The 18611-nt window shown below is 38.0% G+C and overlaps 1 protein-coding gene across 3 annotated transcripts in view; it reads right to left on the bottom strand.

The window, feature by feature from the left end:
• Positions 1–7674: 7674 nt before the first annotated feature.
• Positions 7675–18611, bottom strand: part of USP15 (ubiquitin specific peptidase 15) — a 137723-nt gene continuing 126786 nt past the window's right edge. For all 3 annotated transcript variants that reach the window (XM_053555347.1, XM_053555346.1, XM_053555348.1), the window contains 2 exons: positions 10955–11043; positions 7675–8120 (listed from right to left, as the gene is read on the bottom strand). In XM_053555347.1, coding sequence (XP_053411322.1) covers positions 7938–8120; positions 10955–11043 — 272 coding nt within the window. In that variant the 3' untranslated portion in view covers positions 7675–7937. The remainder of the gene's footprint in view (positions 8121–10954; positions 11044–18611) is intronic.

Raw genomic sequence — 18611 nt, forward strand, 5'->3', positions numbered from 1 at the left:
GAAGTTTATTCCAACCCTCATGAATGCTGTTGGAAAGTTCAAGACTTGAGTGGAAGAGGCAACTACAGATGTGGTGGAAATAGCAAGAGAACTAGAATTAGAGGTGGAGTCTGCAGATGGGACTGAGCTGCTGTATCTCATCATAAAACTTGAACGGATGAAGAATTGCTTTTTATGGATGAGCAAAGAAAGTGGTTTGACACGGAATCCTCTGGTGAAGATGTGGACATCAAGAATTTAGAACATTCCATAAACTCGGTTGATGCAGCAGTGACAGGGTTTGACAGAACTGGCTCCAGTTTTGAAAGCAGTTCTGCTGTGGGTAAATGCTGCCGAACTTCACCGTACACTGCAGAGGAATCGTTTGTGAAGGGAAGAGTCGGTCTCTGCAGCAAACTTCATTGCTCTCTTGAGAAAGACACTGCTCACCTTTCAGCAACCATCTCTCTGATTAGTCAGCAGCCATCACCACTGGAGCAGGTCTGTCCATCAGCCACACACAGATTACAATACACTGTTCAGATAAGCATTTTTTGGCAATAAAATATTTTTAGATTAAGAACATTTTTTTAGACATGATGCTATTGGACACTCACTCCAGTGTAAACATGACTTTCATATGCAGTAGGAGACCAAAAATTTGTGACTTTCTTCATTGCACTATTTGATCTGGAACCGAACCCATGATATTCGGTTGTGTGCATGCCCGTACCCATAATTACTACTAAAATGTACCTGCTGCGTAGTGAACTGTGTCACCCCAAAATTCACGTTGAAACCCTAACCCCAACATGATAGTACTTGGAGACGGGAGTCTCTGGGAGACAGTACCTTCAGGAGCAGTCATGTGGGTGTGGGCTTCCTGATGGTATTAGTGTCCTTACTTATTATTGTTAGAGACACAGTCTTGCTCTGTCGCCCAGGCTGTGGGTAATGGCATGATCATGGCTCACCGTAACCTCAAACTCCTCGACACAAGTGATCCTCTCGCCTCAGCCACCCAAGTACCTAGAACTACCAGCACCTGCCACCATGCCTGGCTGGTGTCCACCTCATGCCTTCAAGTGATCCTCACATCTGGGCCTCCCAAAGTGTTGGGATTACAGGACTGAGCCACTCTGCTTGATCTATGCCTTTATAGACACAGGCACCAGAGAGCTTGCTCTTCTCCCCATCACGTGAGACCACAGTGAGAAGACAGCCATCGCTGAGCCAGAAGAGCACCCTCATGAGAACAGCATGCTGGCCCCGCCTCAACTTGGAGGACACGGATTTCTGTTGTTTAAGCTGCCCAGTCTATGGTGTTGTCATGGCAGCCTGAGCAGACCAGGCCTGTATCCGAACAAAATAAAAGCCATAAACTTTGGAGTTAAAATGATCACCTTTAATTCAAATTACTTTAGATGATGATTAATGAAGCCAGGGACAAAAAGGCAACATAGTTACTGTCTGCCACAGGCAAAGGTTCTAAATTTATAAATTGTGAAATTATGCTCATAAATAGCATTAAAATCATATTAGTATGTAACTAGACTCTGATGCCCCAATAACATGTTAATTTTCAAGTTTACAACCACATGAAGATTTTTGCTCCAAGTCTTTTGTAAGAGCTAGGATCAACATAAAAAACACCACAAATATTAATTTGACTCATTTTATTGGTTATTTTGCTAAAATTATAAATGTAAACCTTAACAAGGCCTTCAAAACTGGAATGAGCCTTCTATTACCAAAGTCTTTTATGAGTGCTAATGTACTACTTTAGATGTCCGCAATAGGAAACGCTGCCTCATTTTATAAAACCTGGCATTTTCAAGTGCCACATCTACAAACTCAGTCCTCACAGGAGGCTGGAATAGCTTTATCATGGTGAAGACTAGTTCAGGGGTTCATGGTTTGGAGCTAGCTGTGGTGCAATGGTTCTAATTAAGAATGTTTCCTATCATATTTCATTATAGACATTATTACCCAAATATCTATGATTAACAACAGCTACTGTTCAAATCTGTTCAACGCATACAATAGGCACATGGCTTAAAAGTGAATGTAATTCTGAGTTTTATGAACTGAATAGCTTTACTTTATTAGTTACTCAATATTTAAGGAAGTCCTATAGCAATTTTCTCAAATTAAAATTGTGACTGTAATTTTCCCATCTTTACAATTTTTTTGTTTTCTTAAATGAGGGCAATTCTAAAATAATTCGTATTTGCTTTACATAAATTTTGGTGCACTGATAATTCACTGCAATGTGTTAGAAAAAGATAACCCTTGGCATTTCTATCAGGGAGCTCAGAGGTCTTAGTCTTCTTGGGAAATGAATTAAATAGGCATGATGGGATTACACAGAATTAGGGAATTAAAAAATTGTTCACTTGATGTATTGGAAGATGGTTCTGACTATAAAGAAAATTCAATGCTTCCCTTACAGAAATGACTCATGGTCAGAGCAGAGTAGGCACACATACAAAGTTAGGTGGACAAAAACATTTTAATACTTCGGGCTGAATTATTTAAAACCTAGCATGCCTATGAATCAATGAACAGAAGAGCAGTTAAGAGATGTTAATGTAGCATGTTCCTTGTAGAGTTTAAAAGAAGAATAAGTACTGGGGTGGCGCCTGTGGCTCAAAGGAGTAGGGCGCCGGCCCCATATGCTGGAGGTGGCGGGTTCAAGCCTGGCCCTGACCAAGAACTGCAAAACAAAACAAACAAAAAAAAGAAGACCAAATACTGTTAAGAAAACATTTTAATAACAGACTTGTATTTGAGATGTTACAACGTTGTAAAATTTCTAACAGATTTTAAATAGGAATGAAAAATGCAGTGGTATTTAAGGTTTAAAGCAAGAGCCTGGGAAATATCAAGAGTTTGTGATGACTGAGAAAGATGTAAGAATACACATCTGGGAAAGATTGTTGGGATGTTTTATTTATTGTTTACTTTTATGTATGTAGATTTAACTCCAGCTAGCAACAAATTTGAAGGTCACATCAAATGAAACTAACTTTTTCTTTCATCAAACTATAATATAAAGAACAAGCTACGAGTTCCTGACAAGAGGGAAAAAATTTTTTAGCAAAATTGAGCACCAATTTTAACTAGAATTTTCTACAGCAGAACATAGTCAATTACCAAAACAAATTAAAAGATTTAAAATATTTGAATTTTGTACAAACTGAAAGTCTGTACTATTTCACAGCATTTCCATTTAAAAGAACAATTTCCAAAGAGTTTGTACTTTTTGCTTTGTAGAATAACATATGCTACACGTTTCTAGGAAAAACCCACCAACGCCCATTTGACAAACCTTTCCCCCCATCCTCTGAGACTCTAGTGCAAAAAAGTAAGCCAACTCTGTCTTCCTTGATCAGTTTATCCACATTCTGGACTCCCTTAATAGTCTAAGGTCTTTTCACCACCCTGGCAAGTTACAGGCTCCCCACAGCAGAGATGGGGAGTAATTAGACCGTGGTACGAAGTGGGGTGAGCATGTTTCTTGATGCATATATTTGCCAAAAATAATTTTTGAACTGTCTGTTTTACATTGTCAGTTTAAAAATTCTTTACCCCATCATTAGTGAAAATGAGGCCTGCTCAGTATTTGAGTTTTTACCATTTACATTTGATCTTCCCAATCTGCTATTTTAAAACCCATTCTACATGGCTCATAAAAATTTGAATATACTTAACTCATCTTTAAACAATTTTTGCTACCTGACCTATTTGGAAATGATTTTGCTTAATATGTAATAAATATGAGTCAAACGCATGCGCACACACTTGAAATGCTCCTAACCTTAGAATGCTATCATACATTATTTCTCACTAGAAAAACCTGGTAACAAAACAGGGTATAACACAGAGCTGCAACTGAAAACATAAGGAAACTCAGCAAGGAAATAAATACACTCACCTTTTTCTTTCCCTACTGATGAAGTAGCATTTAAAAGAATTCCTACGTATGGTGAAGAAGAACTTCAGAGTCACTTGGGAATATCAGTGTATTTTTGAGAAGCTGTTTCAAAATGTCTTAGGTTGTTGTTCAAAGAAAAAAAATTTGTTAAAAAATAGAAAATACAAATGAAGGTTTCTGCTCTTAAAATCTCTGGCTCCAGAAATGCGACTTATTTCCTTCTTACTCCGCTGTGATTTAGAGGACCTATGGTTCCTTTCCATAGAAGAACTCTCCACATTTCTACCTTCAGGGGAACCCTAGACAGAATGTGCTCATCTGCACTGCCCAGGCCCAGGAGAGCAGGCGCTCCCTAGGCAGCGAGGAAGTTGGAAGCAGGCAGTAATGAAACGCATTCTCTGTAGAGAACTTAAAATAAGGCTAAACACTGGTGGGCTTTTTCCTGTCACCTGCACCAGTATTAAACACTGTCAGTAACCACATATTCCTCCTTTCTGGGGTGGAGGGCTCCTACTACTCCCCCCTGCTCCTTTGGTACACCATGGAAGGAGACTCGACCGGTATTAAACACTGTCAGTAACCACATATTCCTCCTTTCTGGGGTGGAGGGCTCCTACTCCCCTGCTCCTTTGGTGGACCACGGAAGGAGACTCGACCGGTATTAAACACTGTCAGTAACCACATATTCCTCCTTTCTGGGGTGGAGGGCTCCTACTCCCCTGCTCCTTTGGTGGACCACGGAAGGAGACTGCCACTTTCATCTCCTGGCTTATTTTTTGCAAGATGTCCTCACCTCAGTGACATTAGTTCATAAAAAGCACTGCCCTTACGCTCTATTTTGGTACTTGCTGATTTTCTTCATGCCCAGTGTTTTGGTTTTATATTCAGTTTCAGGAGAGCAAGGACAAATATGGGACGACTAAAAGAACACAAGATTATGAGAGAAAGCAAAATATTTAAATCAACTATCAGGCTGCAACTTTTTCATGGAGTTAAAATTAAAACTAATTTATTGATGGAAAAAAAAAGTCCTAAAATTCAGGTTTGTATTTGGGGAAATGGAAAAAAGGGTACACTTGAGTTAGATGAACAAGAAAACAAGCCACTTTTTATTTACAGTTTAATAAAATAGTAAGAAATGTATATAAATTGACGTTATTTTTAAAAGGAAAAAGTCAATGTTTCAGCTGGTTATCTTATTCAAAACTCAATATATTGAGCTCTAAAGGTACTTTTGTAAACAGTCATGGGACTTTACGATGGCTATTTAGACTGAAGAAATCAGTCACGAATATACCACATAGTTTACAAAGCCCATTCCCGTAAGACAGTTTCTCACTTGAGTTCTTAGACGCTGTGGCACAGAGAGGTAGGTATGAGCTTGAGGACACAGTCTGGCTCTACCACATAGCAGCCGTGTGAACTTGGGAGTATTACTTAAATGCTTTGTATCTTGGTTTTTCCATACGAAAAATGGGGATGATGCCTGTCTCCACCTCATAGCTGTTGTGGGATTAAATGAAATCATGCATATAAACACTTTAATGTAGTGCCTGGTATCTAGTAAATCCTCAGTAAATGCTTGCTAATATTATTATTACTTTACAGGTGAAGAAACAGACTAAGAAAGATCAAGTTTAAAGGCCTATACAATTAAAGTGGCAAAGCTAGAAGCATAAATTCTAGTTTGGATATATCCCTACTACCCTGTATTACCTATGAATATCTCCTTTTAATTAGAAAAGGTATTATTCTTTTGCACCATTTTTATTTTTGCAGCTGAAAATGACATTTGAGTTTGACAGACTCAATGGTATTATTGACATCATTTCTTTTAGAAAAAGAAGTTAATTATAGACATTAAAAGGGAAGGAGTCTCTATGGAGAATCAGGATGCAGATCCTAACCTATGTTCGGAAAGAGTCAGCTTTGACCTTTCTTTAAACCTTGAGAAATGGAAACACAGTCTATTTCTTAGTTGGCAGAGAGGAGGAAGAACGTAAGCTCCGTGAGGGGTGGGATACTTGTTTACTGCTCTATCTCCAGCGTGCTAGAACAGTGATTGGTGAACAAACATTTGTTTAGTGGACAAATATTAAAGTTAAAAAAACCAATTTTAAAACATGCCCTCACCAGCAGGATTCACTTTGCTTTGATGCACTTTCCTTTCTAGGATCAACTGCTACAACTAAGAAGTCCAGCACAGTCATCTACCCATAAAATACGGGATTTTTATCAGAAAACTCAGAGTAAGAAATAAAGGACTACATGAGGCCTTGAGTAGCTTTATTGAAATCTGTATAAATAAACATGCACATTTCAAATGTGAACTCAAGTGAACTCAAGTGCAGACAAAATTTTAACCTCTGTCATGCAGGAGGTTAGTTTACATTAAAAAAAAAAAGAAGAAGAAAAAAAGAAAGAAAAGAAAAAAGAAAAACCCAAAGCAGCTTTTAAAATACCAGGATGAAAACCAGCTTTAATGTCAAGATATAAAGCAAAGCCATGATCAACATACCTCATTTATCCTGGTCAAATGCATTTCTTTTTTTAACTTTTAAATGCTAACATAAATAAATAATTTACCAAAATGTGCACTCACAGAGTGAACTTTTATTTACAATACACAATTTATAATCTATTGTATTTGATCAGTTCAAGTGAAGAACATTATACTTTTTGCTTTAGTAACAGTGGGACACAAAGCAATTTCTCAGGTAGTCGGTATGTGACATGTGCCCCAGCATTTAAATTTTCTATTAAAGGCAGTATTGTATGCCAATTGACAATACATTCTTTCAACTAGATCAAAGGGAAAAAGCAGCAAATAAAAATGTCTCAAATGTTCACACATATTTTTGGCATCCTGGATCCTTGAATGTGGTGAACTGAAATCAAATTCAAGGTGTGTAGCTTTATATACTGTACAGGTGTTGACTCTGGAACATGCAAATGCCATTTCTCTTGTAACGAGTTACTTTCTGAGAAAAGCTGTAAGGCTATGGTGAATTCCATCAGGAACACACAAAGAAAGTTAACAGACCTACCTTTATAGCCAATTGTTCATTAATGATTTAAACGCCAGTATATGAAAAAAATCTCTCATCTAAGCTTGATGCAATTATTACTATGGATACAGAATACTATTAAGTCTGTCCTTATATTACAATAACTGGGAAAGCTAAGGTTGCCGAATTACCAAAAAATGGGGTAGAGAAAAACAGACAGCAAAAATTTTAATTTTGGACCAACACCAGATTAAAGATATGCATTTTAAAGCAAGTGAAACACATTTGAATGTCTAAAGAATACAGCAGTAATACTTATACTAAATAATGACTTTCGATGGAGCGTGAAATCTAAAAACTGTTTCCACAGTGGCAGTAAAATGAATATAACTTTCTGAATTTTTAATGATACTACAAAAGAAAATAACCTTTTCAGGATTGTTTCTTGTATCATGATTTGGTTTTTTAATAGGCCCACGATAACTACCAGGATATATTTGAAAATGTGGTTTTCCAAGAAAACTGCTGCAGTATTTATTATGCCACATTGACACTGCAGCTAAGGATCGTAGTAGTCTATATGGCAGCCCAATGCACGTGAACTAGATTATCCAGAAACTAAGTTCAGCCATAGTTCTCTTGCAGTTATATTAGAGCAAAATAAATGACCAACATTCACAAATTTAACATTTGTCATCAATTAACTCACATCCAAAAAATTAAAGAAAACATAATTCATCAAAACAGCAGCAAACTTAAAAGGGATTTATTTGTGATTTCCTATATATATTTAGCTTGTAAATACAAGACTGTAAATGTAGTAAGAGACAATTTCTGTTAAAGTTTTCATTGTGTTTCACTTCAAGTACTGCACAAGTTAAAATCTGATAAAGGATTTACATTCGGTTATCTGAAACTCCCCATCTCAGACTTGTGTTTTAATGTGGTGGGTAACTTCAGCATCCCATAGACACCACAGCAGGAAAGTCTCTTTTATGGCTTCTAGACTTTCTTCAGTTAGTGTGCATACAGTTCTCGTTTTCCATATCATTGTCATTGTCATTGCTATCTTCATCACTTTCTAATGGGACGCCAGTGGCAGCTGAAGCACCTTTAGTTTCCCGGTCAAGAGAAAAAAAGCCAGTTCCACTGAAAGTGTCTTGTCTCTGGTAGAAGAGGACATAAGCTGCTTTGGACTGTCAAAACAGACGAAGGGCATTAGATGGTCATGCTTCTCCAAGATCACATTACATTTAGGACCAATTTTCAGCTAACCAATTTTGGTGAGAGGACATAAAATCAAATAGAAAAATGAGATTGAATTTAAGATTTTTTTTTGTATATAAAGGAAGAATGGTCACTAGAATTAAAATTCTGTATTCTTGAAATTATTTGGACCAAAAAATAAATGCAATTATATCACAGATGAATCTCGTTCCTCTAACATGAAATAGAATTCTATGCCTGCTTTCCTACTGTCTCTGGGGAAAAGATGAGCTGCTTTCTAATACGAGTCCCTTCCCCCGTGCCTGCTGGAGAATTCAAACATTCCTACTATTACTGAAGGACACGGTCCCATCAAGGATGAGTATCTACTGGACTCTTCTCTTTAGCATCAAAAATTACTTTTGTCTCTTCCCACAATGATCCCTCTCCACCCTGCCTTCTTTTCAGAGGCCCCCTCTGCCTCTTCCTCTCTGCCTCCCATCCCGCACTCTCACACACAGTCCTCAATTCTGATTAATCTGACTTTTGCTCAAGGAATTCTGAAGAAATGACTCTCAATAGGTCAATAACCTCCTAATAAACAACAAGTAAGTGGCTTTTTTAGTTCTTTCGGTCACTCTCTCACTACTTCTTTTTTCCTTAAACCATTTTTGGCTTTGGCGACAGTGCTCCTCCTTACGTCTCCCGCTCTCTCTTCAGCTTCCCCGTCAGAGTCTGCTATGAACTCACCACACCTGGCCCTTTACATCTGTACATCTGCAACTTTATTTATATCTAACATTAACCAAGTGCTATTAATTCTGTCCAGTAACTATCTCATAAATCCATTCTCCCCTTATTCACAGTCACTATCACTGCTCTAATTGCGTCATTACGGGTAGCCTCCCGCACGGCCTGCTTCTTTCCTCAGTGCTTTATATCTGTCTTCCACAGTGTTCTCAGGGAGATGTTCAGACACAAATTTAATAATGTTATTTTATTGGCTTCTTAGTCTTTAAGAAAACCTCTAAAAAACCAGCATGTCACTTTTCTTGATCTGAGAGCTAAATTTATCTTCAGCCTAATTTTTCCTTATATTCCTACAAGAGCTTTTCCTTTCAGTCATACTGAGTTACTTGGCATTCCCTTACAATGTCACGCCATGTTGTGCCTCCCTGCTCCTGTAAGTACTGTTCTCTTTGCTTAGAACACCTTTGCTTCTTTTCTAATTACTCTTATTTGTACTAGCAGACTAGGGTCAAAAACTACCTTTACTACATGACTTCCCTGCAGTGGTCTCCTCCCCTCAAACTCTCCCTCAAGCGGAGGGAGGCAGCTGTTCATTTTGTATGTAGCCACAGCAAGATATTGAATAGTACTCATTATGTTGTAATTGCTAATTTACTTGTCTGTCTTCTTTAGATTGTAAACCTCTTGAAAGCAGAGACGGTGTCTTTTTCACCCTGTTGAGAATGGAGGCTGATGTATAAAACATACACACTCCCCTAGATATAAGGCACTCAAATACTTGTTGACTCAGTGAAGAATCACCATTGTTAAAATATAAAGTAACATCCAATTCATATACTGTACAATGATAAATTGTTGATCTAAAGGCTGGATTAGGGCAGTGTTGTTAAAGAGACTTAGAAGTAGGATGTGGGGATTGTAGGATGTTTGGGGTTACAGTTAAGGAGGAGAAAAGAACTGAGAAGTGCAGGACAAAAGAAATTTGGAGTTTAAATGTAAACCGAAACTGGAATTAACTTATGCAATTATACAGTTAAAAAATATTCATAGTGTTCAAGCCTCTGTTAAATAGACAAAGGGAGACAAGCAGCAGTGTACATGAATGTACGCAGCCCCCGTCTAGGGGACAGGGGAGGCGGAGAGGGGAGGAGGGGAAAAGAGAGAGAAACAAGTCAAAATTATTTCAGACCTAATTGTGTAATGAGAGAACTAAGCTATCTCCAAAGTTGGGCTCAGATGTTTATTAATTTACTCAAATATTTGAAGACTTCAGCATTATAGACTGAATAGCTAGTCCCTGTGGAATATATAATTTAATCTGGGAAATAAAGTCCAGCAGTGTTCCTCACATCAACAAAAATCTTCCGTATAGGAAATGCCACATATGCGAATGCTGAATCTCTCACTCTTTGTTATACTGTAACCAGTAAAATCCATGGGTATGCAAAAATTCATAGAAAATAAACTCTTATCAAGCAATCCTCCCTCATCCACTATCTGAAAATAAAAATCTGCTGTGAAGCACAACTAGGGCCAATTAGGACAATAAACAGAAGTGTGAACAGATGAAACCTCTGCATTTTCTACTATTCAGTAACAAGTACACAAGTATTAACCTTAAATAATCTATGATTTGTTTTATCTAGTTATGTTATTTTGAGCTTAAATGCTTAATTGTCATAAGGTAGGATAAGACTTTAAAGATTATAGGTATAGTGAGGCACTTAAAGGATTATTTTTTTTCCTCCTTTGCCATTCTGATTTTAAGTAGTCAATTCTAGAAAGGTTAAGAGCTGAACTTCCTTTCTAGAGGAAAACTTAATTGTTTTATTAGAACCGCCATTCATATCAAATACTACCAGAAAAAATTTTTCACTTTGCAATTTATGCTTTTGTTAGTGGGCAAATGTAGAAGACAAATTTCCATTTAGTGGACAAGTTTACATTTCCTTAAACCACAGCAGGTCTCTCTTAGAATGGTTAGAATAAGACTGAAGTGTTCTGTGAGCCCTTTAAATTAACGTATATTCACCCTTTAAAACAGTGATTTTTCTAGAAAATATAAGACACTTACCACAATTTGCTCTTCAGATGCAGTGGAAACACTACTGTCATCAAAATAGTACCATTTTCCATCATCTTTATTTTTTGCAAAAGCAGTATCTAATGAAAAAACAATCATTTTTGTGACTAAAATGATCTTGTTTCCTGGGGAACCCTTATCATCTCTATATAAGGAATATCTATTATTAACAAAATTACATGACAATTATCTATTGAAGCCTATTTATTACATATTAAACTGATTCAATTTATTAATTTCAGATGCCTAAAATACTTTTCATAAGTGAAAACACTTTTTTTTTTAATTGAGACAGAGTCTCACTTTTGTCACCCTCTGTAGAGTGCTGTGGCATCAGCTCACAGCAACCTCCAACTCTGGGGCTCAAGTGATTCTCTAGCCTCAGCCTCCCTAGTAGCTGGGACTTCAGGTGCCCGCCACAATGCCTTATTATTATTATTATTATTATTGTTGTTTAGCAGGCCCAGGCAGGGTTCGAATTCACCAGCTCCAGAGTATGTGGCCAGTGCCCTAACACCATTAAGCTATGGGTGTCCAGCCAGTTAACACTTTTAATCCCAGGAAAAAGCAGATTATTATTATTTTTAGAGACAGTCTCACTTTGTCACCCTCAGAAGAGTACCATGGCGTCACATGGCTCACAGCAATCTCCAGCTCTTGGGCTTAGGCGATTCTCTTGCCTCAGCCTCCTGAGCAGCTGGGACTACAGGCTCTGGCTACAACGCTCAGCTAATTTTTTGTAGATACAGAGTCTTTCTTTGTTGCACTGGCTGGTTCTGCCTGGGTCTCCCTAAGTGCTAGGATGTGAGCTATTTCCCTGCCCTACTCTTTAACAAAAATAAAGTCAGTCCACTGTATCTGTGGGTTCCACATCTCTGGATTCACCTACCCAGGGATCAAAAATATTCAGAAAACAAAATTCCGTGAAGTTCCAAAAAGCAAAACTTGAGCCTGCCATACTCCTAATACCACACTGAATCCACGTGTATGAAGTCATGCATAGGTACTGTGCTATGTGTTAGGTATTATAAGTGATCTGCAATGATTTGACTATATGGGAGGATATGGGTGGGTTTTATGAAAATACTACACCATTTTATATAAGGAACTTGAACATCTGTGGATTTTGATATCTATGGGGGATGGTGTTCTGGAATTAATCCCCCACTGATACCAAGATACCCAAGGGATGAATGAATGTACAGAGCAAGAAAAAGATAAAATGTGATTGATGAATCTCCAAAACTTTCACAGATCTGCTTTAAGTTATAAAAAAATGCCCTCTTTCCCATCCCCTACTTTGTGTAAACTACCCTAAAAAGTGACCCTTCAATAGGGTATAGGGCATAGATTCTAAATAGTTCCACCCATTATAAAACTCAAATTATTCTTCTCAAATAAGTTATTGGGGTACTATCCTTGATATGATTGAAATCGAAGGGCAACATTCTCTACTAAGCTACCTGTTTGGGTGATATTCAGAAGGGAAGGAAATGAAATTACTTTGAAAGTAAGGTAAACATGTATGTAAAAGTTAGCCTTCCTAACTGGTGGCCAAAAAATAATCTAAAAGACAAACCAATCAGCCAACCCACAGTAAACAATGGTTTAAACTCTAAGTTGTTTACTTAATAATTTTATTGAAAATCTACCATGTGGAAGTAATGTACCATATTCTACCCACTGTTGGTTCCAACTCCCCGAAAATCAAGCATACAGAAAAACCACAGAAGTAAAGGAAATCTAGGGTCAATGCAACCAACAATAAATCGAGAACCCCGTTGAGAAGACTAATGGCACGTGAGTGTGAACTCCCGTGTGGGTGGGTGTGTGCAAGGTGGCAGAGGATGGCGATAGAGTGGCTGGACACAGCAATGAGAATATAGGAAAAAGCTTAATTTCACTCTGGGGACAATCACTGCCTGGTTCTTCGGCAATACTCAGCTTACCTGAGTCAGTCATATTGTTGTTGCAGAGTCCTGGTAGGTTAACAAAATATTTGACCACTAGTATGACTAAATCCCATGCATTCTGGCTAAAAATCAGCTTTGGTGAGGAGTTATTTTAAAAAAATAGCAATGGAGTGAACACATTCCTTTGAGCATGATCTTGCCAATTTCTCCCCGTCCAGCTACCTAGGGCTTCTCTGCTAAGCTGCTGCTATGATGCTGTGTTGTTTATGGCCCTGTATCCTTTCTTAAGTCTGAATACAGTTGGTGCTGGATGAAATCATTAGTGTGCTGTGAGTCTATCACTGCAGAACAGACGCTGCACTTAGAAAGTAAAAGAAACACATCCTCATACTGAATAAAAAAAAAATGTATGTGATCTTTAAGAGACAAATCCTGCAAAATGGCCCAGAGAGTTTGTAAATTATCAAAAAAAGTTAGTTAATACTTGTTAATACCTGAGAAAAAGACAGAAGGCACAAAGGAGAATATCAACTCATGGTAAAAGGAATAACACAGTAAGAAGAGCTACCTATTATAGACATAAATACTACTAATAGTGCAAAGTAACAATTAATAAAACTGTTGGAAGAAGGAGATAAGTCCCGAAAAATTACTTTCAGGGCCAGAATGAACATAAGAAACAAAACCCAGTGGAGGCGGAGGAAGATGGCAGCCGAGTAACAGCTTCCTTGCATCTGGGCACCGTGAGTCTGGGGATATAGGACTCCAGGCATCTCTGGCTGGTGGGATCTGCCTATCATCACCCGTGAGAGGATACAGGGAGTCAGCGAGAGACTTCTGGACCCCAAGAGGAGGACTAAAACAGTGGAAAACTGGCAAGTGGCTGCGTGTGTTCAATCCGTCTAAACCTGCCCGCAACTTCCACAGGCACGAGAACTTAAAGAGCAAGAGGAAGTGAAAGGAAAATTAGGGCAAGGAAACAGATAAAAGAAATCACCCATGAGGAAGAATCAGCAGAAAACTCCAGGCAACATGAAGAACCAGTCCAGAACAACCCCGCCAAGGGACCATGAGGTAGCTACTGCAGAGGATTCCACCTATACAGAAATGTTAGGAATGACAGAAAGGGAATTTAGAATACACATGTTGAAAACAATGAAAGAAATGATGGAAACAATGAAGGAAACTGCTAATAAAGTGGAAAATAACCAAAAGGAAATCCAAAAACAGAATCAAATCAGAGATGAATGATATGAAGAATATAAAAAGGATATAGCAGAGCTGAAGGAAATGAAACAGTCAATCAGGGAACTTAAAGATGCAATGGAAAGTATAAGCAACAGGTTAGACTGTGCAGAAGAAAGAATTTCAGAGGTAGAAGACAAAGTTTTTGAGATAACTCAGATAGTAAAAGAGGCAGAAAAGAAGAGAGAGAAAGCAGAACGTTCACTGTCAGAATTATGGGACTTTATGAAGCGTTCCAACATACGAGTTATAGGAATTCCAGAAGGGGAAGAAGAATGCCCCAGAGGAATGGAAGCCATACTAGAGAGTATTATAAAAGAAAATTTCCCAAATATCACCAAAGATTCTGACACACTGCTTTCAGAGGGCTATCGGACCCCAGGTCGCCTCAACTCTAACCGAGCTTCTCTAAGACACATTGTGATGAACCTGCCCAAAGTCAAGACAAAAGAAAAGATTCTGCAAGCTGCCAGGAGTAAGCACCAGTTGACCTACAGGGGCAAATCCATCAGAGTGACCGCAGACTTCTCTAATGAAACTTTTCAAGCAAGAAGACAATGGTCATCTACCTTTAATCTACTTAAACAGAACAATTTCCAGCCCAGAATTCTGTACCCTGCTAAGCTAAGCTTCAAAATTGACGGAGAAATCAAATCATTTATGGATATACAAACATTGAGGAAATTCGCCACAAGACCAGCTCTACAGGAAATATTTCAACCTGTTCTGCACACTGACCACCACAATGGATCAGCATCAAAGTAAGAACTCAGAAATTAAAGGACAGAACCTAACCTCCACACTGATGCAAAAGATAAAACTAAGCAATGGACTCTCACAAAATAAGATGAATAGAATACTACCACACTTATCAATTATCTCAATAAATGTTAATGGCTTGAATTCCCCCACTGAAGAGACATAGATTGGTTGACTGGATTAAAAAACACAAGCCATCCATTTGCTGTCTGCAAGAAACACACCTGGCTTCAAAAGACAAATTAAAGCTCCGAGTCAAGGGTTGGAAGACAATTTTTCAGGCAAATGGAATTCAGAAGAAAAGAGGAGTTGCAATCTTATTTTCAGATACATGTGGATTTAAAGCAACTAAAGTCAAAAAAGATGACAAAGATGGTCACTTTGTATTGGTCAAGGGAAAAATACAACAAGAAGATATTTCAATTCTAAATATCTATGCACCCAATTTAAATGCTCCCAGATTCTTGAAACAGATCTTTACTCAGTCTGAGCAATATGATATCTGATAATAGCATAATAACAGGGGACCTTAACACTCCTCTTACAGAGCTGGACAGATCCTCTAAACAGAAATTAAACAAGGATATAAGAGACTTAAATGAGATCCTAGAACAACTGTGCTTGATAGACGCATATAGAACACTCCATCCCAAAGATAAAGAATATACATTCTTCTCATCACCCCATGGAACATTCTCCAAAATTGATCATATCCTGGGACACAAAACAAATATCAACAGAATCAAAAGAATTGAAATTTTACCTTGTATCTTCTCAGACCATAAGACACTAAAGGTGGAACTCAACTCTAACAAAAATGCTTGACCCCACCCAAAGGCATGGAAACTAAACAATCTTCTGTTGAATAACAGATGGGTGAAGGAAGAAATAAAACAGGAAATCATTAACTTCCTTCAGCATAACAACAATGAAGACATAAGCTACCAAAACCTGTGGGATACTGCAAAAGCAGCTTTGAGAGGAAAATTCATTGCTTTAGATGCCTACATTTGAAAAACAGAAAGAGAGCACATCAACAATCTCACAAGAGATCTTATGGAATTGGAAAAAGAAGAACAATCTAAGCCTAAACTCAGTAGAAGAAAAGAAATATCCAAAATCAAATCAGAGATCAATGAAATTGAAAACAAAAGAATCATTCAGAAAATTAATGAAACAAGGAGTTGGTTTTTTGAAAAAATAAATAAAATAGATAAACCATTGGCCAGACTAACGAGGAATAGAAAAATAAAATCTCTAGTAACCTCAATCAGAAATGATAAAGGGGAAATAACAACTGATCCCACAGAGATACAAGAGATCATCTCTGAATACTACCAGAAACTCTATGCCCAGAAATTTGACAATGTGAAAGAAATGGATCAATATTTGGAATCATACCCTCTCCCTAGACTCAGCCAGGAAGAAATAGAGCTCCTGAACAGACCAATTTCAAGCACTGAGATCAAAGAAACAATAAAAAATCTTCCAACCAAAAAATGCCCTGGTCCAGATGGCTTCACTCCAGAATTCTGTCAAACCTTCAAGGAAGAGCTTATTCCTGTACTGCAGAAATTATTCCAAAAAATTGAGGAAGAAGGAATCTTCCCCAACACATTCTATGAAGCAAACATCACCCTGATACCAAAACCAGGAAAAGACCCAAACAAAAAGGAGAATTTCAGACCAATCTCACTCATGAACATAGACGCAAAAATTCTCAACAAAATCCTAGCCAATAGACTACAGCTTATCATCAAAAAAGTCATTCATCATGATCAAGTAGGCTTCATCCCAGGGATGCAAGGCTGGTTTATACGCAAGTCTATAAACGTTATCCACCATATTAACAGAGGCAAAAATAAAGATCACATGATCCTCTCAATAGATGCAGAAAAAGCATTTGATAAAATCCAGCATCCTTTCCTAATTAGAACACTGAAGAGTATAGGCATAGGTGGCACATTTCTAAAACTGATTGAAGCTATCTATGACAAACCCACAGCCAATATTTTACTGAATGGAGTAAAACTCAAAGCTTTTCCTCTTAGAACTGGAACCAGACAAGGTTGTCCTCTGTCACCTTTACTATTCAACGTAGCGCTGGAAGTTCTAGCCAATACAATTAGGCAAGACAAGGTAATAAAGGGAATCCAAATGGGAGCAGAGGAGGTCAAACTCTCCCTCTTTGCTGACGACATGATCTTATACTTAGAGAACCCCAAAGACTCAACCACAAGACTCCTAGAAGTCATCAAAAAATACAGTAATGTTTCAGGATATAAAATCAATGTCCACAAGTCAGTAGCCTTTGTGTACACCAATAACAGTCAAGATGAGAAGCTAATTAAGGACACAACTCCCTTCACCATAGTCTCAAAGAAAATGAAATACCTAGGAACATACCTATGAAATCCTCAGAAAGGAAATAGCAGAGGATATTAACAAATGGAAGAACATACCATGCTCATGGACGGGAAGAATCAACATTGTTAAAATGTCTATACTTCCCAAAGCAATCTACCTATTCAATGCCATTCCTATCAAAATACCAACATCGTACTTTCAAGATTTGGAAAAAATGATTCTGCATTTTGTATGGAACCGGAAAAAACCCCGTATAGCTAAGGCAGTTCTCTGTAACAAAAATAAAGCTGGGGGCATCAGCATACCAGATTTTAGTCTGTACTACAAAGCCATAGTGCTCAAGACAGCATGGTACTGGCACAAAAACAGAGACATAGACACTTGGAATCGAATTGAAAACCAAGAAGTGAAACTAACATTTTACAACCACCTCATCTTCGATAAACCAAACAAGAACATACCTTGGGGGAAAGACTCCCTATTCAATAAATGGTGTTGGGAGAACTGGATGTCTACATGTAAAAGACTGAAACTGGACCCGCACCTTTCCCCACTCACAAAAATTGATTCAAGATGGATAAAGGACTTAAACTTAAGGCATGAAACAATAAAAGTCCTCCAAGAAAGCATAGGAAAAACACTGGAAGATATTGGCCTGGGGAAAAACTTCATGAAGAAGACTGCCATGGCAATTGCAACAACAACCAAAATAAACAAATGGGACTTCATTAAACTGAAAAGCTTCTGTACAGCTAAGGAGACAATAACCAAAGCAAAGAGACAACCTACACAATGGGAAAGGATATTTGCATATTTTCAATCAGACAAAAGCTTGATAACTAGGATCTATAGAGAACTCAAATTCATCCACATGAAAAAAGCCAACAATCCCTTATATCAATGGGCGAGAGACATGAATAGAACCTTCTCTAAAGACGACAGACGAATGGCTAACAAACACATGAAAAAATGTTCATCATCTCTATATATTAGAAAAATGCAAATCAAAACAACCCTGAGATATCATCTAACCCCAGTGAGAATGGCCCACATCACAAAATCTCAAAACTGCAGATGCTGGCGTGGATGTGGAGAGAAGGGAACACTTTTACACTGCTGGTGGGACTGCAAACTAGTACAACCTTTCTGGAAGGAAGTATGGAGAAACCTCAAAGCACTCAAGCTAGACCTCCCATTTGATCCTGCAATCCCATTACTGGGCATCTACCCAGAAGGAAAGAAATCCTTTTATCATAAGGACACTTGTACTAGACTGTTTATTGCAGCCCAATTTACAATTGCCAAAACGTGGAAACAGCCTAAATGCCCACCAACCCAGGAATGGATTAACAAGCTGTGGTATA

Source organism: Nycticebus coucang, chromosome 12 (genome assembly GCF_027406575.1).
Source record: "Nycticebus coucang isolate mNycCou1 chromosome 12, mNycCou1.pri, whole genome shotgun sequence".
NCBI classification, from domain to species: domain Eukaryota; kingdom Metazoa; phylum Chordata; class Mammalia; order Primates; family Lorisidae; genus Nycticebus; species Nycticebus coucang.